This window comes from Lissotriton helveticus, chromosome 5_1, assembly GCF_964261635.1.
Source record: "Lissotriton helveticus chromosome 5_1, aLisHel1.1, whole genome shotgun sequence".
Taxonomy (NCBI): domain Eukaryota; kingdom Metazoa; phylum Chordata; class Amphibia; order Caudata; family Salamandridae; genus Lissotriton; species Lissotriton helveticus.
In genome coordinates this window covers 1,283,941,642-1,283,967,437 of record NC_136065.1, presented here as the reverse complement: position 1 = coordinate 1,283,967,437, position 25,796 = coordinate 1,283,941,642, and the positions used below count along the sequence as shown (strand labels likewise).

Genomic DNA, 25,796 nt, shown 5'->3' with positions numbered 1-25,796 from the left:
AATAAAGCCAAATCAAAAGTACAAGTCACCTGAGTGGACCTACATAATTATTCCACCAGTAGTAAAAGTAAATAGTAGTCAAATAAATTTAGATGATGCCATTGATAATGATTGATTTTGTTCATTAGGTGACACAAGGTTGAAGAAGTTGTGTTAGGTGACACAAGGTCGAAGAAATTTTGTTAGCTGGAAAACACATTGATGTATGACAGAAGGTCGAAGAAAACCTGTTAGAAAATAAAGTTATCTGTTTCTTTAAAAAAAAAAAAAAAAAAGAGGGGTGTATATTTAGTAATTTTTAATTTTACAATTTTAAATTTTATTTTTGGATTAAAAGTGAAGATGCCTTCTACTAATAATAATTTGAGATGCTCAATTTTCAGAAGATGTTGCAAGCTGTCTTCAATATGTGTAATTATGATAATTTTAGTTTGGTTAATTTTAGCTGTCATTTTTCCTTTTGGAACAGATAAAGAGATGTATAAAGTTATCATGACTAGTAAAGTTGTGGTTAATCATGCTAAAGATGACAAAACTGATAACATTATTGTACATAAACCAGAGATTCACCAAGATAGATCTGTAGGAGATTTTTCTAGTAATATCTTTTCAAGACTTTAATCTGAATATGTTAAGGTGATGGATGCAAAAGATGGCTACATCTGTGTGAAATTACCAACTTCTGTGTCTGTAGGTGTAACATATAATATGCTTCCTCTTACTTATGGCATAATGTGCAGTGTAATAGCTAGTTTGTTTTATCAAACTGGACGCCTGGAATATTATTATTCAGACTTTGATGAGATTTTTGCAAATTTAAAAGTTGAAAATAGCTTGAATAAAGTGAAACATGCTAAACAGATGAGGGAATTTTTCCTAGTGACTAGTGAACTAACTTATGAGTACGCTTTTAGAAATAATTTAACATGTAAATTGAGAACAGAAGCGAAGTCATTCTTAAATATGGTAGAAGAGAGAAGGGCAATTTACAAGCGAAATGAAATGATGAAACATACTAAGTCAACATTTTGGCAGATTGAAGATGAAAAGCTTAATGGTAGAAATGAAAATGTTGCAATTAATATAGATAAACCTGTTAGTGGAAAATTATGTATAAGAAGAGATAATACTTAGTTTGATAATTATTTTGTTGGTACATGTCAATGTGAAGACACTTATCGTTTTATAGGGGGTTGGGGATTTAAAGGAGGCAAAGATCCAATTTTTCCTGAAATTTACTTTGTTTGTGGGAATAAAGCTTATTACAATCTCCCAGACCACTGGTATGGGACATGTTATGTAGGTTTAGTTTTTCCCAAACATTTTCATGTAGATAGAAATGCAAAAGGTTCATTTGAAATTGGCAAACACCTGAATAGATTCAGGAGGGATAGTTTTTCAGAAATTTTGGGAGACATATTTGGTGCAGTAATCCCTATGGTAGGAATAACTTTGAATGCAAACAAAATCAGAAAAATCTCTACAATTGTTGATAGATTATCAACAGATACTGCAAATGGATTTCAATTAGTGAATACAGAGCTTAATGGGATGAGAACTATGGTAATGCAAAATCGTCTTGCTTTAGACATTTTGCTGGCAAAAGAGGGTGGAGTCTGTGGAATTTTGCATGTCCAACATTGCTGTACATATATTCCTGATAAGAGTCAGAGTATAGAAATGTATATTAAGAATATTACAGAATTACATAATGAGGTAGAACCTTTAGAAGATGATAGTTTTTCAGAACGCTTAAGTAAAAGATTTGCAGCAATTAAACACTGTTTTCAAGAGATTGGTAGTTCAATTATAGGTAAAGTCGTTTTTCCTTTAATAGTCATAGCTATAGTAATGCTTTTGTTAAAAATTAGTTGCATGATATACAGGAGAAGAAAACATTTAATAGAAAAGAATTTACAAACTGAGAAAAGAAAAAGAAAAAGAAATAGAATTAGAAGAGTTTCGAAGAACTCAATATGAGAGTTGCAGAAAAACAGATGAATCTAAAGTTTAGAAGTACTAATATTAAGAAAGTCCAAAATATGTTCAAGGGTTGAAAATTTATAATTTTTTGGGTATTGTTTGGTGATTTTGAAATCACCAGATGAGGGAGTTGATGGAGCAAGGTGAAGAACAAGATTTTGTTCAAACTTGCAAAGTTAATCTCCCATAATAATAGTAATTGAATTAATAAGCATGTGGTGAAATTACTAATCAACTTAGTTTAAGAATTTATTCAACAGTACACGCGGGATAGACTAATGTGCTTTATGTTGCAAACCCAAAGAAAAATAATAAACTAACCTGGTCTATTGTCCTTGTCAGTATTAAATGCGGCTGTTTAACTAATGGCATGCGCTTATTTTATGTGCTTATGTTATGTCCTTTCTGTGAAAAAAGCTCATGGAGATCGTGCAATTCAAAGAAGAAAAGTAAATATAATGCTGCTTGTATGTGCTTTTGCCAGGTAACATATTAACAGGATTAATTAGTAAAGGGGGTGGGTAACAGAATGGGTCTCAATTCTTTAATTAATTGATGTCTTGTGTTTGTTTAACAATAGTTTCCAAAGTGAGGCCTAAAGGAGGTTCAGAGAAAATGGCTGTCAGAGCTGCAGACGCGAAAACTTGTCCAGAGTGGAGCCTTGCACATGCGCAGCTGTGAGGATTTCTACGGCACAGTCATCGCTTATTGAAAAGCAGTTCTTTGGTTGAGTTGAACGTGCTCTCGGAGAAAAGGCTCAAGGACAGGAACTTAAAGTGTCTGCCAAGGCTAGGAAGTTGATCTTTGAAACTCGAGGAAAAAGTATCTTTCTTGAGGAAGCCAAAGTTGTGGAAGCGAAAAGACAATAGGGCTTATGTAAAGCCTGGACTTGGTTAAGAAACGGAGATGACATATTGTTTTTATCATGGACTGACACAGGACAGCCAATGAGAAACTTGGACTTGTTCGGAAGAATGTAAAATGTAGAAAGTTTAGTTAGAGAGAAAGGTATAAAACCGGACATCGTGAGTATGGAAAAAACTCTTGCTTTCCGATTCCTGAATGACGTGACATGCTGTTGGACTGTTTTGGCGCACGTAAGTACAACAGACTCTAAAAATGATTTTTCCTTTTTAGGTGAAGCGAGAATTAGACAGGGAAATAGATTCAGGGAATGAAAACTGTTATTTTGCTAATAATTCATGTTTCTGAATTTGCTTTAATAAAGTCAGTTCATTAATTAATTTCCTTATTAAAATGCTGCTTTAAATTGCTTTCAAATAAAGATTTTTAAACGTAAATGCTTTCCTTTTTGAAAATAAAGTTAATAAGACAAGCTGGTCTTGTTTATTCATGGTCTAGTTTCCATCAGTTGATCCATTCGCCTTAGTGGCTTGATTAATAAATGAGAAATGTTTTAAAACCATGGTGAGAATAGATAAACTGCAGTTGTATGTAAATATGTAAATAGGGTTTGAGTAGTTTTTATTAATCAGACCACCTGATTCAGTTGCTCTAAAATTGTCTCATTGGTGTTATGGGCCTTTGTATGTGTTTCATGATTAATGGTGAGTATTGAGGTGATAGATAGTGTTTGTGAGACAGTTTTTCATTCAGAGCGCTGGATCAGAAGTATTAGCCAAATGACCATATATCCAGCAGTATTCGGTGCTAACTGGAAGTTACAGCCTGTGCAGAGATTAAGTTGTTAGAGACAGAATTATATAAATCAACGTAATCTCATATTTGACCAGCATTGTAACGCTGTGTTTTCACTCTGGATTAATTGTTAATTGACTCATTCAGAGACGGGGAACATTATGTGAGATGTTTTACATGGTGCACACGCTGGTATGAAGATGAAGACTATTTAGAAGATGACAGTCTTCTTTCCACTTCTCTATCAGTAACATATGTCCACTGGAAAGGAATATCAGAATTTTAAAAATCACTGTGGCTGTAAAATGTATTATGCTGCAGGTTTGATAAAGGCAAATGTCGAAACGCGTCACTTGCAAAATTAAGAGGATGAAGAAATGATCCCGTCAGTGCTTAGTATTTCCTTTTGAGCTTTTAAGTTTATCGGGGTTCCACCTCCACCCATGACAGCACCCGGCGCAAAGTTCAGCAGGGCAATTGTTGGACTTTAGAAGCAGTAATTACTAGCCTATTGCCTGAACCGCCGTGAGAATATTATGGAGACACTCCCATCGATGCAAATTGGCAGTTATCCAAACTGATGGATATATGGTCATTTGGTCAAGTCTTTCGGGTGTGCATCGTAAACATGCAGCTCACTGAAGACAAGGGGCCAAATTATTGGTGCTCACTGTAAATTACGGGCCTGTGCAGAGATTAAGGTGTTAGAGACTGCGTTATAAAAAGCAATATAATCTCATATTGGGCCAGCATTTTGACACTATGTTTCCACTGTGAATTAATTGTTAATTGACTCATTCAGAGGCTTGGATCATTATGTAATATGTTTTACATGGCGCGCAAGCTGGAATGAAGATAAAGACTATTTTGGAGTTGACAGTCCCCTTTCCTTGTCTCTATCAGTAATATCTGTCCAATGGGTAGGCTTATTGGGACTTTAAAAATCACTTCGGCAGTAACACGTATTATGTTGCAAGTTTGAAAAAGGCAAATGCTGAAACGCGCCGCTTGCAAAATAAAGATGATGAAGAAATGACCCAGCAAGTGCTTTGTATTTCCTTTTGAGTCCATATATAGATATGTATTTATTTTGTTTTCCTGGGACAGAAATATTCCCTCTTTGGTGTCTGACATGCACCCCGACCCTGAGTGATCTATCTGCATTGGTATCTAGATCCCTGATACTGATCTTTGGTCATGGGTGAACACAGATCTTGCATGTGCGACATATCTAGTTCTATCCCATGGCATTGTGATATGCTTAGATTGTGAGGGGCGCACCAAGCAGCACCCTGGTAAAGGTAGAAGATTACTGATATTACCTGGAGTTAAGTGACAAGAGCAAGTTGGTGGCAGCATAGCTTTTTTGGTGTTCAGTAGAAGCAGTGATGTGAAGAGGCCTATTTACCAGCATTACTGGAGGAGGACCTACTGGCCTACTTGTGCAAAGTTCAGCGGATGTGTACTTAACTCACACTTGGTCTGCATTTATTGTGGATTACTTGTGTGTGCATGCTTGATTGCTTGCATGTGTCTGTTGATGGTACGTATGCCTGTGGGTTCTGTTTTGGAATCCAGGGCCTGGAGAGGCTGGAGCGGTGAGGACTACAACCCCCAATTAGGAGATGTGTATTGATGACATTCCTGAGGGCTGGCGTGTGACACATACTGAAGGGAGATGAGCAGAGCATCCTCTGTGCACATCAAAGGGCTCTTTGACTCCAAGAAAAGTTACTGGTCAGTGGTTACTGAGTTAATAGTCAGGAAGATGGTGAGACTGATAAGGTTGGCACTCCCGAGGAATGTTATTATAGAGGAACGCGTAGTGCTTTGAATCTTTATGAGGCGTATTTCAGTGGAGGCTGAAAACCAGGTATGATCGCCATTAATTCCCTTGGCCTGTTTTGTGGGTCGCTCAGAATTGGAGCCATTCTTGCTGTGGTGGTCTGTCCCTTTGACAAAGGACAGTACAGAGGAGGGAGCACTTCACAGGAGCAGACACACCCAACATAAATTTCAAATGCCAGACACTAAATCACATGTTTCTCGAATTGGACTATAAATAGAGGAGCAGGAACCCAGTACTTTTTGAACAGCATCATTTTATCAGGAAACTGAACATCACCAAGAATGTTTGCTCATGAAACCAGAACTGTGGACCAAAGTCTACCAGTTTAACTGCTAGGTAAGGGGCTATCACCCAGAAAGTCAAAGACCACTTGTCCTGAGCCTGGAGCACCAGCCTCTGCTTATTTGTGAGGAGAAGAGCGCCTAAATTCCACTTTTTGGCAAAGACTAGAGTAGCCTGTGAGAAGAACGCTTGTAATCTGCCTGTCTGCCAAGGCCAGGGAGTCCTGTGAGGAAGAGGAGAGTGCCTGGAGGGAGCGAGACCTACCTGGGATCCTGTTGAGTGGAACTCAGTAAGTGAAGTGTGAGATGCACGGTCTGGTTAGGACCACTGAAAAAGTGAGGGCTGTCTGCCCGATCTTGAGGAAGCTAGGGCCATCATCCTGGAGTGCTTGCTGGAGTCAATGACCCAGTGCACCAGGAGGAGGCTACAGTGAAGTGCAGGCCATCGCCCATGTGTGCGCTGTAGTCAATGAGCCTGTGTCTCATGAGAGGGCCACTGTGAAGTATGTCATACGTGAGAGCGCCAAAATTGGTGATCCCGTGTACCTGGAGAGAGCCACCCTGAAGACGGAGTCATTGCCCTGGTTTGTAGAATCAAGGATGCTGTAGAGAACACTTAATATTTGCTGCTGGAGCCATGAGAGAACTTCCAACACAGGCCACCCGAGGACTATGGTGGCTCAACGCATTTTGTGAAAAGACTGTGAAAGCTCCCTGACACTCAAAAAAGGCAGACCGAAGCTGATGAAGCCGTCCCCTGGTCCTCCCATGATTGCTGTTCGCCAACAGGTCGGGTAAGACTATACTGCACTACTGGGTCCATTGAAGACTTGCACAAAATTAGCGCCGAGACGCTGGTGAACTCCTAAAGCAAAGCATAGACTTTGGGGTGGGTGGGATTAGTGTGGGCCACACATGGGTGCCGCCTCTATGATTTGAATAGTGAATAACTTACCCTACTAAAAGGGACAGAGGGACTTATGGATCCCGCCCAGTATAGTGCTAGCTCGCTGTACTTAAGAAGGTGTTGTGGATTCTTTAGTGTGTCATACATACTTTCTGTGTTTACATTGAATACTCCTTCTTTCATAAAAGCTAGTATTTGACTGGACAATCATCGTATTGCTGCCATTTTTTTAAATGTTGAGTAATGAGCCTGTGTATCCCTAGCACCTACCTCCCCCTAAAGAGTCCTTGACCGGTCGACCAGTGGTATCACTGAGAGCCAAGTGCTTGGGGGGAATAGAACTTGGCCCAGTTACTCAGGACTCATAGTAAGTCAGGCACTGGGACATCTGGATTAAAAGGCCACAACCCCTCTGTTTGGGACCAGTAAATTTTGCTTGCCCCATGGCACCCCCCTGAAAGAAGGTCATATATATATATATAATATATATATATATATATATATATATATATATATATATATATATATATATATATATATATATATATATATATATATATATATATATATATATATATATATATACTAGCAGCCCGTCCCGACGTTGTCCGGGTATGAATTGCTGCTGGCCAGTAGTATATTGTTTTGTAGGATTTCGTTTAGATAGCATTTCTTATCTGTGACAGGCTTGTGAAACGCTCCGATTCACAGTGCACTGCTGACACACTTAAGAGTGCGCGTTCAGTAGTGTGTGAACTCGAGTTTCCTTACTTTATTTTTTCTTGCAATATTATATAGCGCGAACTCGACAACATGGCATGAGCACAATTTACATTACAGAAGAACACATTCATTTGTGGTAGGCACGGGGAGACAAAGCGATTTGCCTGGAATCACAGGATGTTGAGCTGATGCCGAGATTTGAACGTAGCTCCCCAGCTCTAAAGTTTGCAATTCTAGAACTTGTGGCGGGAGGTGTGTCTAAAAGTGTATGTCGGTGCTGGCCATCAATGAGAGAGACCTGTGCATTTTTCAAATGGGTGGTGAAAAAATATGAGTATGTTGCTGGAGATGTGGGCAATCGTGCCACCAATGTACTTACCGGGGGAGGATAAACACCCATTATTCCGCAAATTTCTTTCCGCATACCATCACTCCACATACTTTCATTACGAAAGTACCATGACTCCGCAATGCCATTATAATGCATGGCATTACATTTTATATGCTTTTACCACGCATACATTTACAACAAAATTCGTTGTAAATGCATGAATGGTAAAAGCATGGTTTTTTTATGTTTGGATAAGGTAAGTATGGGTATAGGGTATATGTTTTGGGGTACTGAGGTATATGTTTTGGGGTGTTTGGGTATTTTAAGGGTTCAGGTATAGTTTAGGGTTATGGGGTACAGGGGTAGTTTTAGGGTTCAGGGGTAGGTTTGGGTTTTGGGGTACAGGGGTATTTTAAGGGTTCAGGGCTAGGTTTAGGTTTTGGGGTACAGGGGTATTTTTAGGGTTCAGGGCTAGGTTTGGGTTTTGGGGTACAGGGGTATTTTAAGGTTCAGGGGTAGGGTTGGGTTTTGGGGTACATGGTTATTTTTAGGGTTCAGGGCTAGTTTTGGGTTACAGGGGTATTTTTAGGGTTCAGGGGTAGGTTTGGGTGTTGGGGTACAGGGGTATTTCAAGGGATCAGGGCTAGGTTTGGGTTTTGGGGTACAGGGGTATTTTAGGGTTCAGGGGTAGGTGTGGGTTTTGGGATACAGTGGTATTTTTAGGGTTCAGGGCTAGGTTTGGGTTTTGGGGTACAGGGGTATTTTTAGGGTTTAGGGAAAGGTTTGGGTTTGGGGGTACAGGGTATATTTATAGGGTTAAGATGGGTTAGTGTTTAAGGGTGTTGGGATATTTTAAGGAGTAAGGGTGGGTTATGATTATGGGGTGCAGGGGGATTAGCGCACGATATGAGACATGGCATGAAGGGCGGAACGTACCATACGCCCCCAGCGTTTGTCATGCCCCAGCACACGCCCACCGCACAACCCAGACACGCCAACAAGGGACTACTTTGCTGGCACGGTTCTTTTACCTTTTAAATGTATATGGTGGGCGACTGCATAGCCTATGTCCTTCTGCTGCAACTGCCCTTTCCAACGCTGTATTGGGTGTTGTGATTGGTGCTGTGGTTCCTGAGATTACCCGCCTCAAAGGTTTGGGCTCCCTCTTTATTATATTAGTAGGGGGGGGGGGTGTTGTACGGAGTAATATGGAGCCCAGACAAATTTTTGTCTTTCTTTTCTAGAAAGAAGTTGTTCTTTCTTTTAGAAACCCCTCACTCACCTCCTTCTGGAACCACAAGATATGTTAAAAACAGGTGTGATACTAACTGTATGGCTAAATTCACCAAAGGGGGAGTCACGCTTTCTTTGGGTTGGTTAGCCTCCCTGCACGTGCACTATGATGTCATTAAACGGCGCAGAGTGCAAGGGCACCCCATTTTGGCTAATGAAGTTCATGGAGCGTACGGGGGTAACCGGGAGGGGAGGGGGGAGTACCCTCTCGGTTAACGGGCCCTCTGCACATGCGCACTAATACGTGAGGGCGTAGCTGGTTAATAAGGATTTGACACCGGTTAGTGACCTTGCCGTAGGCTCAAAAGCTAGGTTATGCAGAAAATTTATAAGTAGGATGTTAGATTCGGTTAGGAAACACGCTGTATTAGACATTTGTTAAGGTTAGCCCTTTAATACCTGTCTACATTGATTGTAATCTAATGTCGAATTTTCTGCTTAAAACGCTTGTGTAAATATTATTTATTTCCACATTTTTTATTTGTTTTCATGTTTTAATAAATACGGCCGGGTGGTCGTGAGACCCCCCCGCCTTCCAAAGAAAACTTCTCGCATGTCTAATTTCTCTGATGTGTAATTGTGGTGGTGCACAAGACAGGGAGGGGGGTGGTCGCTAGTCCCTGACCATAAGGAAAGGTAACATAATTGTCGTATTTATTGATATTCCTCGGTCAGGCGGTAAGGTCATTATCGGTGAGCAGTCAATTTAAGGTCCTTAGGGGGCGTCACCATTCTTGAATGGGGTCACCCAGGGGGAGGGGCCAATGGTCTCTCCTAGAACTCCAGGGGCGGTACATCAGCTTGGTTGGATGGGTGCAGGGGAGGGGGAGTCACGCTTTCTTTGGGCTGGTTAGCCACCCCGCACATGCACTATGGCCTCATTAAATGGCGCAGAGTGCAAGGGCCCCCCATTTTGGTTAACGGAGTTCATGGAGCGTACGGGGGTATCCGGGGGGGGGGAGTACCCTCTCGGTAAACGGGCCCTCATACGTGAGGGCGTAGCTGGTTAATAAGGATTTGACACCGGTTAGTGACCTTGCCGTAGGCTCAAAAGCTAGGTTATGCAGAAAATTTATAAGTAGGATGTTAGATTTGGTTAGGAAACACGCTGTATTAGACATTTGTTAAGGTTAGCCCTTTGATACCTGTCTACATTGATTGTAATCTAATGTCCAAGTTTCTGCTTAAAAATGCTTGTGTAAATATTGTTTATTTCCAAATTTTTTATTTGTTTTCATGTTTTAATAAATACGGCCGGGGGGTCGTGAGACCCCCCCTCCTTCTAAAGAAAACTCCTCGCAAGTCTAATTGCTCTGATGTGTAATTGTGGGGACGCGCTGAAAACCTTCTTGGTCTGCCGTGAGGGGAACGGCCTGCACTTACCCTCCTATTTCCATGCATTCTGCTTGGGGGGGATCAGCTGAAACACCGCGTTTCCATACTGCCGTGAGGGGAACGCCCAAGCGGCTGGACTGCAACCACCAGGAGGCACTGCACGAGGCACTGTACAGCGCAGGAGACTGGCGTCACAGGAGCGCCTGAAGCCCTCATAAGCAGCGCGCCCCCTTCACACCGCGGAACGCACCGAAAACCTTCTTGGTCTGCCGTGAGGGGAACGGCCTGCACTTACCCTCCTTTCTCCCTGCATTCTGCTCAGGGGGACCAGCTGACATGCCGCGTTGCCGTACCGCCGTGAGGGGAACGGCCAAGCGGCTGGACTGCAGCCACCAGGAGGCACTGCACGAGGCACTGTATGGCGCATGAGACTGGCGTCAGAGGAGCGCCTGAAGCCCTCATAAGCAGCGCACCCCATCCGCACCGCGGACCCGTCCGCACCTGTCAGCAGCCGGAAGAGGCTGGGCTGGGCATCCCCCCCAACATCTACATCGTGAGCCCTGGACAAAAGGTACTGTTGATTTACATCAAGTTTGATGCTCCTTGAGACTTGTCAATCTAACTCACAAAGCGGCACACCAAGTCTGTACAACTATTTAACCAGTGCCGCCCGTTAGTAGGGTTAATTCTGGGCGGTTACCTTTCAGCTTGATTGCATAGTCGAGTTAATCAACGAGTACCTTAAAAATGTGTTGTAAGCTTGAAAAATGGGGAAACGGGCATGTGTGGATAAGAAACAAGTTGTTCCCGTGTCGAAAACAAGCTCCAAACCTACCTCTATAGATAGGATGTTGGAGAAAGCCCTGGGAGTTGTGGCCACAGAAATAGAAAGGACTGAGAGACGTCTATCTTTAACCCCAAATTTAGAAATAGCAATGTCGGTCCACAGTCCTACCATAGACATAGGGGCCCCAACCGTAGAGCTCTCTATTGATCAAACAGTATTTCCAGAGATCGCCCCGATAGAGTCACCTGAGGCCGCCATTATGAAGCAACCGAGCAGAAATACCAAAGCTAAACCAAAGCCTAAAGCAAAACCGCCCGTTAGACGGAAAAAACAGCAAGGCATTACTCCCAAAGGAGGCCACAAAGATGGTACCAATACAGGGGATTCTATAGGTCATATTAACGACCAGCCTGGGTGGGTCTCATTAGTGGTGACTAATCTCCATATTCAAATGAGGGCTATTATCAAGGAGGAGCTTAGACCTCTAACAGAAAGGATGGATGGGCTATAGGCAAATTTGAACCAATGGATAAAATCCAGAGAGTTAACTAAGGACACTGCTAGTTCAGAAAATAGAATTTGTCAGCAGGTTATCACGGAAAATCATTTGGCAAACTCTGGTTCCATTTTTAAGGAACAAGTTACCTCTTTAAACCAGGCTAGAGCAGAATGGAACTATGCATCCCCCGGCACAAACGAGTGTAGCAAGTAATAGCACGTCTCTGTCCAAAAGAAAAGGGGAAGTACAGAAAAATTCTAGAAAGGAGGCCACCAATTGTAAATCTACCACCTGCTTCAACTCCCTATGTAGTGGTTCTCGCAGGTGTACCGGATTTAAAAGAGGGTCTAACTGAATCCCACCAAGATTTGAAGAATAAATGTGTGCACTGGTTAGTGAACAATAGCAACCTTGGTTATGAGATTTCTGATGAGATCCTAACAACAAGAAGGGTGGGTTGGTTAGGCGAACGACATAAGGATATACAAGGAGAATGCATAGTAATTCATTTTAGAAATCCACAGACAACTCAAAGAGTTTTAGCCACAGAGTACGGGAGGAATAAGGGCAGAATTTTATTATTTAATTTAGGCTATTTTTACCCACCGAACAGGCCTCAACAGTACGGCCATCACCAGGGGATGGGTAGGAAACCTGTACTTAATAATTTTGTACCATTTAACCGAGGCCCCCAATGGCATAACCAACCTATTTTTAATATTCCCACTGAAAATAGATTCAGCCCCCTGGAAGGTGTGGGACTGACTAAAAGGAGTCCCCCTACCCAATAAGGAGGAAAAATCCCTCGTATCCTTCGAGCAGGTGAATAAGGGTAAAAGGCCATACCCCCGAATTAAGGAGGGACTAGCTAGAAGGAGCATGAGTGGCTCCAATAGAAGTACCAATCCCAATGGAGTTCGAGCCCAGCTAGAAAACTCTGAACACCCTTTAACAATAGGGCCAATTGAGCGGAATGATATTGGTCTAAAAGCTCCAACGAAGTTGCCCACCTTAGTGTCCTCTAAAAACTACATACATGACTGGCAGGCAACACAGGTCCTGTCTTGGAACATAGCGGGTATAAATAACAAATTGGATGACCCTGATTGGGTATCCTTTATTAGTCAATTTGAGGTCTGCATGTTCCAGGACACACGGGCAAGAGGGGAGGTAACTAATTCTGGTTATGCCACTTTCAGTATTCCAGCAATATCAGGGGGTGTAGGGAGACCGTCCGGGGGCTTATCACTTGGATAGGTGTACACCTAGGTTGTAAGGCTGTGCAAATTGACACAGATTCTATAGACATTTTATGTGTCCAACTGCAGTTCCCCTCCAAGCCTCCTGTTGTTTTAATAAATGTATATTTGAGGCCGACCCATAGGGGTAAAGAGTCTAACATGGTGGAGGACTTATCCGCATTTCAATGTTCTATTGATGCAAATCAAATGGTTATTGCTGGCGGGGACTTTAACTGCCAGTTTGAGCCACTTGAGGGTCTGTTTTTTGAAAATATACAAGGTGAGGATCATTATCTGGAAATTCCAGAATCCAGATGTCCGATAGTAAAAAAAATGGTCTCCACTGGTAATTCAGATGAACTGCCTTGTCTTAAAACATTCATTAAGAGCGTGTAATGGGAGATCACGCTCCGATACATCATATGGTTACAAGTTCTATAGCAAGGATCGTGGGTTCTTATTAGATTATATCTTAACTGATTCAAACTCCTGGGATAGGATGATTGATTTTAAAATCCTCACACGATTAGATAGTGATAACCACGCCCTAACAATAGAATTAAAAGCACTAAATTCTGAACATATGTACCCAGCTAACCCCATTGATTTTAGGTTGATTATCTCAAATTGTAGGAGGAGAGTGCGGTGGAACGATTTCCTTCAATTACAGGATAAGATGAGTAATCTATATGACGCTCTAATTCCTGTGTTTGAAGAGATGTCCGTCCAATATTTACAAAGTAGGGATGACGTTGATTTGGAAGTGGTTGGGAAGAACTTTTCCAAACTAAGGGAAGTTTCATTGGATTTCTTCTACCCTAACAAGACCACTATACCAGCTAGGTCACCATCCCATCCGTGGTATAATAGCCAATGTCGTAAGGCCAAAAGGGCACTTGTAGTATCCATTAAAGCTAATAGTCGCCTCCAAATAAAAACTACAAGAAAGGCATATAAATTGGCTGTTCAAGAAGCTAAACAAAGGTGGGAAAGGGAAAATTGGGATACATTGAAAATTGCCCTTGGGGATAGAGACATGAGGACGTTCTGGGGTATTGTAAATTCAGGTTTTTCTACCCCCAAAACAGCGGTTGAACCGAACCTGGATGAAGCGGTATGGCGGGAGCACTTTGAAACCCTTTAAGCTGAGGAAAAGAAGCCCGAGGGAGATCCAACTGTTTGTTGTTATATGAAAGTGGATCCCCCTGTAAGCAGCGGGGAATTAGATCCCGACTCTGATAGTGGTTTAAGTACATGCATAAGTCTGAATAAAATAGAGGGCGCACTGGCAAAAATAGCACCAGGTAAAGCTCCAGGTTTGGATAAGATCCCCAGGGACCTTTACAGGAGTGAACCAGCCATCTGGACCCCGTATTTTTAGGTTCTTTCTAATGCCATATTGCAGGGCATGAAGATACCTTCTAGCTGGCTCGGCGCGGAGATAATACCGATTTTCAAAAAAGGTTCCCCACTTTTACCAACTAATTACAGACCTATTCACTTAATAGATATATCCCAAAAATTATTTCCACGTGTTCGGCTTGCCAGGCTACAATCGTGGATGGAAGAAATAGGGGTAAGGCCGGGTTCAGGGAAAGATTGTCGACCCTGGACCAAGTACTAAGACTGCAGCTCTTGTACTGGAAGACAGTTTGCCTAGAGGGGGGAAGTCTATATTTAATTTTTGTAGACCTGACGTCGGCAGTCGATCTGGTGCCACGGGAAAAATTATGGTCAGTTCTTAGTGAGATGGGGGTCCCGGTGTATTTAACCCAACTTCTCAAGTGACTCCATGAAGATAATTATGCACAAATAAGATATGGAAGGGATGGAAAACTTACGGCTCCCATACTCGTTAAACGCGGTGTACGCCAAGGTTGTGTGCTTGTGCCCACATTGTTTAGCCTTTATATTAACGGGTTGATTGATGCCCTGGCAATAGAAAAAGACCTAGATGCCCCTAAGCTAGCCTCCCACAGAATTTCAGCAATGATGTTTGCTGATGACAATCTTTTGGTATCTAAATCTCCCATGGAGATACAAAGGGTTTTAGATAAATTTGAGTTCTGTAGAGAAAGAGGTTTAGAAATAAACCTACAGAAAACCAAATTTATGGCGTTTAATAGCCCAAAAAGTACTCACCCAAACCCCTTATTAAAAGGAAAACCCCTAGAAAGTGTTTCATCTTTTATCTATTTAGGCCTTACCATTACTGAAAATTTGGACTGGGGGGCTGACATTACTAAGTCGATATTAAATGTAGCACAATCGGCAGGTGGCATCATGAAGGTTTTCAGGAGATCTAGTAAGAGAGCAGTCAGCTCGGCTCTAGAAATTTACAAGGCTCAGGCCCGAGGTGGCGCCTTAAATGTCGCTGAGTTATGGGGACATTCTACACTTGAGACCCTATCAAAGGTGGAAAATCAATACCTCAGACAGTTGTTTAGATTACCATCGAGCACCCCACTAATCCCGCTGCGACTAGATACGGGATTAATGGCGATTGCAGATATGTCGAGTCTCAAGCCTTTAATGTATGGCCGGATTCTTGTTTTCCATGTGGTGTACCAGAAGGGTTTTATTGAAATCATCCAAGGAGGCTCAGGATTTGTTATAGGGACTTAATGTACTATGATTAATTTAGCATTATGCTGTCCATGATTAAGTCGATATGATTTATGGACCTGTCTCTTTTTATGAATTTTTCCTGTTTTTTAATTAAATTATTTATTTATTCATTGTACTATGCACTTTCCGATATAAAATTGTATTTATCGCCTAGCAACAATACCTAAAAACGATGTTCTTTATCATGTATGAAGGTAGTTAATTTATATATTTAGGTGTATTGTGTCTTTTATAGTGTTCCAAATTGATATCTGTATGCTGTTGTGTATTTTAACATATGATCTAGAAGTTGTACTTTTGTAGGTCACACTGACCGAAATAAAGTTTCTCTGAACTGAACTGAGCTGTACTTGTGGTGGTGCACAAGATAGGGAGTGGGTGGTCGCTAGTAGCTGACCATAAAGCCTGTCTATATTATATATAAACACTGTATGTGCCGATTTATAATTAGAAAATAACGCTAGTGTGTAATATTCATCACTTTTCAAAAGTTGGCAATCCATTTGCTCTCTGTAATGACCTTGCCTTTGAATGATAAAAAAAAAAGGAACTGAAGGAATCAGCCTTCTAAGATGGCCGCAATATTGTACACATGTTGGACGTCCTCTTTCTATTTCCAAGACTACCTAGTTTGACGGGCTCTGGAGGGTGGTGTTCCTGCTGTCACTAGTCGGAGTCGTAACAGCTACAAGTGTGGACGGAGCTGCAGCGGCGACCATGGGCTCCCCTGTGGTGAGTACACAACTCCTTCCATACCCTACGCTGCCACAGGTATTTCTGCTGACTGTAGCCCAGCCGTGGCAGCCCCTTAAATTGAGAGCTGTCACTGAACTAGCAGATGTCTCTCCTAAGAGGTTGGGCTGTCTCGGGGGTGTACCACCATTGCTCCTCCCTACCACCACAATTTACTTTACCATTCTTATGGTCTTTCCTCGTGTGCTTATTATTGCAGTCCACAGGGTTACTTTTTGCATAATTGAATGCATTCCAGAACTTCATAGTTTACGATTAATATATCATGAAGCACGTGAAATAATCGGGATTTCGCTGGTCCGTGCCAGACATCAAGAATACGATGGTTCATAGATAATAAACCTGATTCTTTGGTTTGGGCTGTTGAATACTTTTTACCACGTGTTTATAATATTATTACTTGCACAAAGGGCGTGTGTATTTAAAAACATCTTTTTTTGATATACACAGTAGCAAAATACGGTCTCGCGGCTTTTACAGGCTATTCACGATATAGTGATGCGCCTTTAGAATTGTATGCGCGGGTTTTACATTGTTGCAATCACATTAAAAGCGCTTCATGCATAACAAGCATCGCTCCTACGAGCACTCATTTCCATTACAGTACAATAAACATGCAGATAACCATGCAGCAGGAAAACACATCAGTCAACGCGCAACAATTGTAACGGAACCCTAGCCGCAGGGCACACAGACTGAAGTGCATCACAAGGGCACGGGCGAATGTGCATTATAAAAAGGGCAGAAAGTGTTGCAGTTCTGGGGCATTGGGTGCTGCATTTCAGGGGAACACCTGTTAATGCGCCTCACAGGAGTACTGGTCGTTCACGCGATGAGCATCAAAAGAGCAGTGAACAAAGAATAGTTACTTGTAAGGCACAAAGCTCTGTGGGTTATAAAAGCAAAGGAAGATGTACCGTAAGGGGCACATGTTAAGGCAAACACGCGATGCTGTCACGTATGACGTGATGTGTCTCACAGCTTATATGACACCTTTAGCAATTCATGGGTTTTTTCAAAAGTATCTACCATGCTGGAATGCTTAAGTCCTCAATACATGTAGTAGTAGTTAAAGCAAATTACAAAGACCGGAATGCAAAACGCATTCGGCTAAGTCGTTAGAAGTGTTTAAAAGTGCCAGTCGCGCATGGCATGGGTTACCTAGAAGCTATGCACTTAAATGAACAGATGGAAACAAGCATTGGCAATGCCAATAGGTACGGCTGTAAAGGAATGTGGCATGCAGGCCTTTAAGTGGACCGGGTCCTGTCGTTGCTCAGCACCAGCGGTTCTAAAAGGCAGGTGCAGAGACCGGTCCCTATCTGGCTCTCCATTTTTGCCCTCACTCTCAGGGCGAAAAAAAGTCTTAACTCTATAGCAGTGCCACTCTTCACTGCCTTTGAGGTAACTTCAAAGAGGCTCGTTGTAGGTCTTTTACAGCCTTATTTCAGAATGGAAGCATTTTCAATATAATATACAAGGACGACATAGTTGTTGCTTATTTATCTTATGCAACTAACAACCATTGGCAAAGCTAAAAGTCCAGGCTTGTTGTAGGTGTAATGTTACTTGTTGAATTATATATCTGGATGCAATGATAGAAACAGCAAAATACCAGATGGGCAGCACACTTCTTAACACAGATTTTTACCTTCTGTCTTTTTAAGGCACGCCCTTAATTACATCGACCACGCCCCTTTCAGACACCCCAGTTTTTTCATCCCACTTAAAGCCCTGGTGGCATGTATTGTTAAGCATTACAAGTAAATAAAATTGGAATTCATATATATTTACATGGAAGCAAAAAAATTTAGAATAATATTGGTAGGTTAAAAGGTTAGGTGACAGTTGCACTGTCATGCCAGACCTACAAATCCATGAAGGTTAATGACAGCCCCCTCATCTGTGCTGCTGCCAGAGAAAAGCAACACAAATTATCTAGTTATCTAAGACACTTCAATAGCATTCCAATGTCATGTGTGCACCCCTGACAATTCAAGCTTAGGCAGCTGGATAAATCAACACAATTATTCCAGCTGCTTGCAGGGCAGCACTTTTTTGTGGAAGCACACAACTTCTGCCCAATCAAAACATGTACACCTGGCTCCCAACATGTGGATGGAGCAAAACGCCCATCTCAAAGGAGGATCACATAATTGTCTGGTGATAGCTGTGCTGTCAAGCCACTTCATAAAATACTTTTTGTATTATATAGATAGTTGCATCTGTCTTACTTCCAAGGGTTCTCTGTTTTCTCCTTCCTGCATTCAGAACAAAAAAAGTATGTCTTAACATTTGTAAGTAATTTTATTTGCTGTACTCATTCAAACGGGCTCATCAGCTAATACAAAAGGTGATAAGGCACAATGTAAGTTAGAATTATGTCATCATATATCAGTAATTTCCCCCAAATCATCTGGAGACATAAAATGTTTTCTTTAGTATGGTATGTTAATTAAGCATGTAGTGCAGTCTGAGAATCTAATAGTGAAAAGTTGCTGCAACATGTACAAAATATGCCTGTTTTAAATGATAGGTGTACAAGCTAGGCCAAGTACCTAGATCGAGTCCAGATTTTTGAGACAGCCGCACACTATGTAAATTAGTTCTATTTAGAATCATGGGAACCTATTCACAAATTATACTTCATAGTAAGTTTTCTAGTACTGGAAATATACTACAAAATGCTAGTCACAAACTACGTGCAGAGGCCTGTCCCTCCGCCTGTCTTAGCTTCAGATTGCGGAGTCTCCCCACGCTTAGGTGTACATGTTTGTAGTAAATGTGGGAGAGTGACTGGAAAATGAGGAGTACTGTTTAACTAAGGGGGTTAGGGAGGAGTAGGGAGGGATTTAGGAACAGGGGTGTAGGGAGAGACATGGACCCACCCACAAAACAACAATCCCGCTCCTATTCACAAACTTCTATAGTGACAACTGCCAAAAAGGACCCAAAACACTAGTAAATGTACTCCAGCTCAGAGCTGGAGTTGGTACAGCACCACACATGACCAACTGCTGGTGCTCAAACACCCTCCCATTAAATATAATGGAGATAATGATTAAAATAGACTCCCACAGAAAACAAATGTTAAATTAAATGAATGTAAATAGTTGGAAAAATAAATATCATATAAAGTTAAAAAAGATACCTTCTTTTTACTTTATTTGGACATATTGCAACTTGAATTTATAAATGAGCATAACATTATTAAAATATAATGAAATTAAATTTGATTCAGTCTGTATGTCACTTTTGATAATTATTAATACATAATATTTTTTGTTACTTTAGATGTGATTTTTTTTATATAAACCTAAGAAAAATATTATAATTTAATCTATTAAAATTATTCTAATAAATGTAAAATACGTTACTTATGATACTTAACACAAATTACAAAATATCCTATGGATTAAAGCTGCACCGCCTGTTGTAGTCACAATTATTTTTTCATGGATTATTACAGTCAGTGTTGCCCACCTCAAAGGTCCTCTGCTTATGGACCAAACAAAATAATAATATACACCAAAAATAGAGAGGCAACAATATTTGGACAATGTAAACAAAGAATGAGTCTTGGGTCTTCAATCTTGAAGTCGAATCTTGCTTTATTTATTTTCTTATTTCAAGCCATGCATATGCAGACTTAAACCAGGCTTCATCAGGGCTAAATGATACCTTAAGATCTACGCCGTTGAGAGTCTATTGAACTAAACCTCAAAGTGTAATGAGGTCTTAAAAACACGATCCTTTATTCTCAAATGGCCACGCCTCATGTCCTAATGCACGTATAAGTCGATGTGTTACTCATTTTGAAAGTTGATTCCAAAAGGTGTAAACATTAGTATCAAGTCAGTTCACCTCCACAAACCCTCTGTGATAGGAGGGTTAGGCACAGGAAAAGCAGGCTGAGCGGTGGCCCATATATCCCACCTCGGTTGACCTGTCAGACGGATGTGTTTGAAAGTGGATAAACTAATGATGTAGCATTTGTTTGCTTGCGTCCTGGATTTAAAATACAAATACGATTAATTTATATTCATATTTAACATAAAATATGTTTTACTGATGTTTTCAAGTTTAATAAACTTTTTTATTTTTCCCTATACTCTAACATATGGAGACTGCAGTGAGGGTAGATATCTCCTTATAGTGAAGTATGGGTAAAAAGTTCCCTATACTTTACCACAAGGAAAATCTCCATCCCAGAAATCACTGTACCTTTGCAGATAACCAGCAATGTATGTTAATTTCTTCAATGAATATCCTGAAAATCTGGAATGGATCCAGCTCTCCTGAATCTCTGTTGGACATTTCTCTTTTAACTTCTGTCTCTATATTCTCAATCGATTGTCTGTGCATACTTTGAATGCCAAAACAGTGGGTCTTTGTGCAATAAATCTTTCTAAATGGATGGGACCAGAGCTACTTTAGCATCAAAATAAGCCTATATGTAGCCCAATCTATGGTCAAGTAAGGCCCTGGATGTTCACATAAAAGAAGGATAATAAGCGCCTACCTTTTGAAATTGTTGCCTGAAGACCTACCTTAGTTTCTACCTGCGAGCTCAGCTTGCTATAGGAATGCTTTGAAAGCAATACTCGATTTCTAAAGCACGGCTTTGAGAATCCACCCAATCTTAAAGTTCTCAATTCTACTTCTTGCAGCATATTTGATTCTAATATTACAGTCACTATGGTCTGGCATTAGAATGACTTCTGAATTCATAAAATGAAACTTATCAAAAGCAGGCATTGACAGTGCTAGTCATCTTGGTATTTGTACAATGCCAAGGTTTATTTTAAGCTTCACCAATACACAACAATTTATGGGCAACAAGTCACTACAGAGACCCATCTGCATACAAATGTCCATCCACGATAAGGTCCACAAGCTTTGCAACGTCTTTTTTTTGTCTGGTCACCTGAAGGGATTCACGGTGTCTGTGTCCACTGAACTGATCAGGTGAGCTGCTCATATATCCTATTTGCAATCACCTAGTAATATTTGCTGTTTCTTGTCCTGTTTATATTATATGATTTGATTCTTCGTTGAGCAGCATGTGGCTGGTTTGTCTACCTTTTCTTCAGCCTCGATTTTTTTTTTCTTTTTTTTGTTTTTGCTTGTAATGGAGCTTTTGCTCCCTAGTTAATGACTACTTTTTCTGTGTGGTTTTCCTCTCTCTCCAGACAAAATCTGACAGCTGTAGTTCATAGCGCAACTTTTTATTATTTTAATTATATAGCGGAGTCATAACCCTAAGCAAGGGTGCAGAAACACTTTACATAAAGGAGCTAGCAATTTCTGAACAAGAGAAGATGGATATCACAGAAGACAAATCTACAAGAATGTTGAAATGGCTTCAGAGACGTTAACTGTTGCACAGTAGTAGTATTCTTGTTAACAGCTTCTATTAACTGGAAGGTTAAAAAAACATTCAACTAGCTGGTTGTTGGAATATCATTCAGCTAAGGAATACTGCGAAGGAGGGACCTATAGATTTTAGTTAGTACAGGTTTTTTCATTTGCGGGGTTTTTTTGGTCAAAATTGCTTGACTTGTAAATAAATTAACATATGTATCTGGCAAGTTCCTGTTCTTAAGCTGTCGTGGAGTCTGTTTAGATTATAATTAAGTGAATGCTTGAGCATTGCTATGAACCAGGGATTGGATCACACCTTGACCCAACCGCATTGCAATAATCCTTTCTTGAGAGCAGGGCTCGAGTCGGGGTACCACGTGGGTGGACGGCCTCCCCCCACTTATTTTACCGGGTGGACGCCGTCCCCCCTGCACAAAAGCTGGACTTCACTCTTTGGCCTCTCTCGCAGCTCGACAGCCTGGCAATTAGAGCGCCGAGTCGCGAAATCCGCCGAAGCGTAATTACAGGTGAGGCTTTGTATTGGGAAACAAACCGACAGCCTCTTCCAAACAGCGGTAAGCAGTTTTTGTGTAATTGTTTGTGACGGTTTTTCAGCTGATCTGCCCTGCGTTTCACCTTGGCAGCAGGCGTGGTGTGGGGTGCGGCAGGTTGCAGACTCATTTAAAGGCATATGAATACCCCCGTGACGTCACTTCCGGTGACCGCGTCTCCCCACTTCTTTTTTAGGTCGAGGGACCTATAAGCTGCGCAAAGCGCAGCTTCCGGTCCGGAGATCTTATGTTTTGGAGTAGGGCAGTTTAAACCCGCCTCTCTGCTCCGTTCGCTTCCATTGGCTGGCTTCCTAAACGGAGGCCTGCCATTGGAAGAGAAGGGAGTCACTCCAAACAAGCCCCGTCTCTTTCGGATTCGGGGGCGTAAGTTTTGCTGTTCTTTAGCTCGTGACGTCGTCCGTCACTCAGGACAGCAAAACACGCCCCAGAATCCGAAAAATTTCGGAAGCTTGTGGGCGCCATTTTTTTTTTTTGCATGGACCGGAGCCAGGCTGCACCCTCAGCCGGACCTCCGTGAATACGGTACGTGCCATTAATGTTCGTATCCTCTTTAAAATGCTGCCTGAGGTGTGTCCCTTCCTATAATCTCCACCAAAGGCCCGCAAATCTGTTTTGACACTACGCGCTCTTTTCACACAGCTTCAAGAGGGTGCCATGTTAGACCTTGAGCAAGAGCGGCGCGATCCAGCAGTGTTTGCTCTGCAGCAAGCACCCCAATAGCTGTTAGCGTAAGGTCCCTTAGCGGTGAGGCTACTTGCAATCCTCATTTCAGCAGAGCGTCATTTGCATACTTCTCCCTATTGTCAACATGACATAATGTGCAGTCTGAGAAGGATAATTAAACCACAAAAGTCCAGGCTGCGCGGCAACTCTCTGCAGAATAAAGTACTCCACACACGTCTCCTTTGAAGTAACTTGGGAAATAATGGCCTCCCTTAGCCGCCGTCACCGAGCAGAAGTGGGCGGCGCTGCTGTGTTTGTGCAAGGCTGGAATCCATCTACGTAAGACCAAACGTTGTGATTGGGATTTCATTTGATGTTCTCACGGTAGTGCCTAGAACTGCAGCGGAAGCTCTAGTGCGCTACTCGGCTTGGAGTAACGCCTGGGATTTATGGACATGTAGCACTTGTGTGTCACAGATTTTTGTGACCATGTCTAGTTTCAGTCTTAGGTTATGAACACTTGTTTTCGCCTGCCTTCAGCAGCGGACCATGTTGCCTAGAATCTAAAAGATGGATGCAGTCTGCTACGTAACTTCCAGGGTAATGATGGGTGACCGTTCCATGAGTACCGTCAAAACAGAAGCTCTACCGAATTTTGCAGTTGCGATGTGCAGTTTTGTTTTTAACACTTCCTATGCTTGGGTGATTTGTATATATTTTTTGAACTGTGTGTGCCTTTGATGAAGTAGTATACTTATTAAACTGATCCTCTCACTACCAGTCTTATTTGTACTATGTATTGCAGCTAAATATTAGCTCTGATTCACTGTAGTTACATCTGCAAGCATTTTCTGTTTCCATGCAAGTGGAAACCTTTTTTTCGTTAGCTTTTAATTTAATTGCACAAAGCATGAGCAGCCTAATCCATATTTACTCTGTTATTAGTGGTGTCATTCATCTTAAAAGAAATAATACAAAAAATGCTACTTCATCTGGACACGAAAAAATGAGTATTTTCCCTTTGATTTAGTGATTGTTTATTTAATTTGGATCATAGCTTGATGTGGTGTATTTTGGAGATATGACGCAAATGTCACTCAGTGGCCGCCTTAAATACTGTCTTAAACATCTTCTATTGAAACCGGTTGTTAACGGCAGTACATCAGTCTTGAGGAAATTGGCTACCTTTTTAGGACTTATCTTCAGTGCACTGCAGTAAAAATGCAAGTTAGTTGTCGGGATTAGAACAATGTAAAATATGTCATCTGTAACGAGATAGCTATATCTTTTAGTAATTTTAGAAAAAGCAGTTGAGTTGCAGGAAGTGTGTGACATCATTTTTTCCCTTCAGCGCTGTATTTGACAGATTCTGAACTTGTTCTGGACAGTACCATTCTCACCATTGTAGTGTGCAGAGTGTCAAGGACAATATCCTGGGCTACTGTGTCAGCAACTAATTTCCTTTAATGAATAGATATAGTGCATAGTCAGCAATCTTGTGTCATAGTTTCTGTACTGTGTCTAGTTCGAAAGCGAGTCTGCTGATTCCATAGGTGGTGGTTTCTATGTAGCATTCTTCTGGAGTTCCTATTCAACTTTAGTGAGTGTAGTAGTCGGGAAGACAGTTTTCTTCATCTCCATATTATACAATGTACTGGTTGCCTTTAATCATTTGACTTTAGAGACTTTGTTTGTCTTTTTGTTTTTATGTATGGGTGTCCCCAGATTATCCATAATTCTACAATAGGACCGGAAGTGAGGCTTTATCTTTCTCTTTTGTCACATTAATAAACAGCGGCTCACTGTATCAAATTTAAACTACAGTATCCAAAACACATGAGAGATCCTCAGTTGTGTGTCTTAAAAAGCCATTCAGCAACAACAAAAGTTCATATCCCTCATTGGCCTAGCCATCATGACCTCATTCTTTGCTGGTGCGCAGGTCGAGTTGAGCCTCTCCCAAATTCTCTATTTAGCTGCCACTTAATTGTACTGTTTTTACTGCTTGATATGTTCATTTTGCTTATATTTCGCTAATTAGCTTGTAGGTGCTCTTTTTAGCAGTGCTCCTGGGTTACGAAGTCTAATTTTCCCATCATATCTTATTCATTCTTCTCACAGGTTTAGAGGCCTTGAGCGCAAATAGTTGGTAGTGGGCTCAGTGTGCATCCGTGTGTGTGGCTCTGTCTGTGTGTGTGTATGTGGCTGTGTGGCTCTATGTGTGTCTCTGTGTGTGTGTGTCTCTGTGTGTGTGTGTGTGTGTGTGTGTGTGTGTGTGTGTGTGTGTGGCTCTGTGTGGATAGCTTTTTTTTATAGATGGCTCTATGTGTGGGTGGCTCTGTGGCTCTGTCTGTGTGGGTGTCTCTGTGGGTGGCTATGTATGTGTGTGGGTGGCTTTGTGTGTGTGGCTCTGTGTGGGTGTAATGCAATAGGTCATGCATTTGCGAGCGATTAAGCTATTGGCATTGTAAATGACTGCCATTTATTTAACGATTAAGCTATTGGCAATATAAATGACAATGCCATTGATTTATGATTTTTTTTAAAAAAGTCATGAGCAATGCCAATAGCTCTACCTTTAATCATGCCGAGACCATTGCATTGTAAATGCTTGTTTAGGACTTGGGCCCTGCTTGAGAGGCAGCGGTCGCACATGCAGACCGTACTGCATTACCACCCAATCCATTACATTTTTCCTAATGATTTGCCAGTGCCAAGGTTTGGTGATAGAGGTAAAAAGTAGATGGATGAAGGGTACATGTCAGAGGAATAGGGGTGAGAGGAGGTTGGGGGACTTTATTCACCAACTTAAACTTAATTTTTAGACTTTAACTTTATTTTCTAAAGTATTTCTAGAGCACCGTCTAACAGAGATAGTAGAATGTGTACAGTTAACCAAGTACAATAAAAAAGAGCAAGGAAATGCAG

General features: G+C 41.4%; 1 protein-coding gene across 1 annotated transcript in view; it reads left to right on the top strand.

The window, feature by feature from the left end:
- Positions 1-16,113: 16,113 nt before the first annotated feature.
- CYB5R1 (cytochrome b5 reductase 1) overlaps positions 16,114-25,796 on the top strand; it is a 166,892-nt gene continuing 157,209 nt past the window's right edge. The window contains exon 1 of the mRNA XM_078644111.1: positions 16,114-16,248. Coding sequence (XP_078500237.1) covers positions 16,234-16,248 — 15 coding nt within the window. The 5' untranslated portion in view covers positions 16,114-16,233. The remainder of the gene's footprint in view (positions 16,249-25,796) is intronic.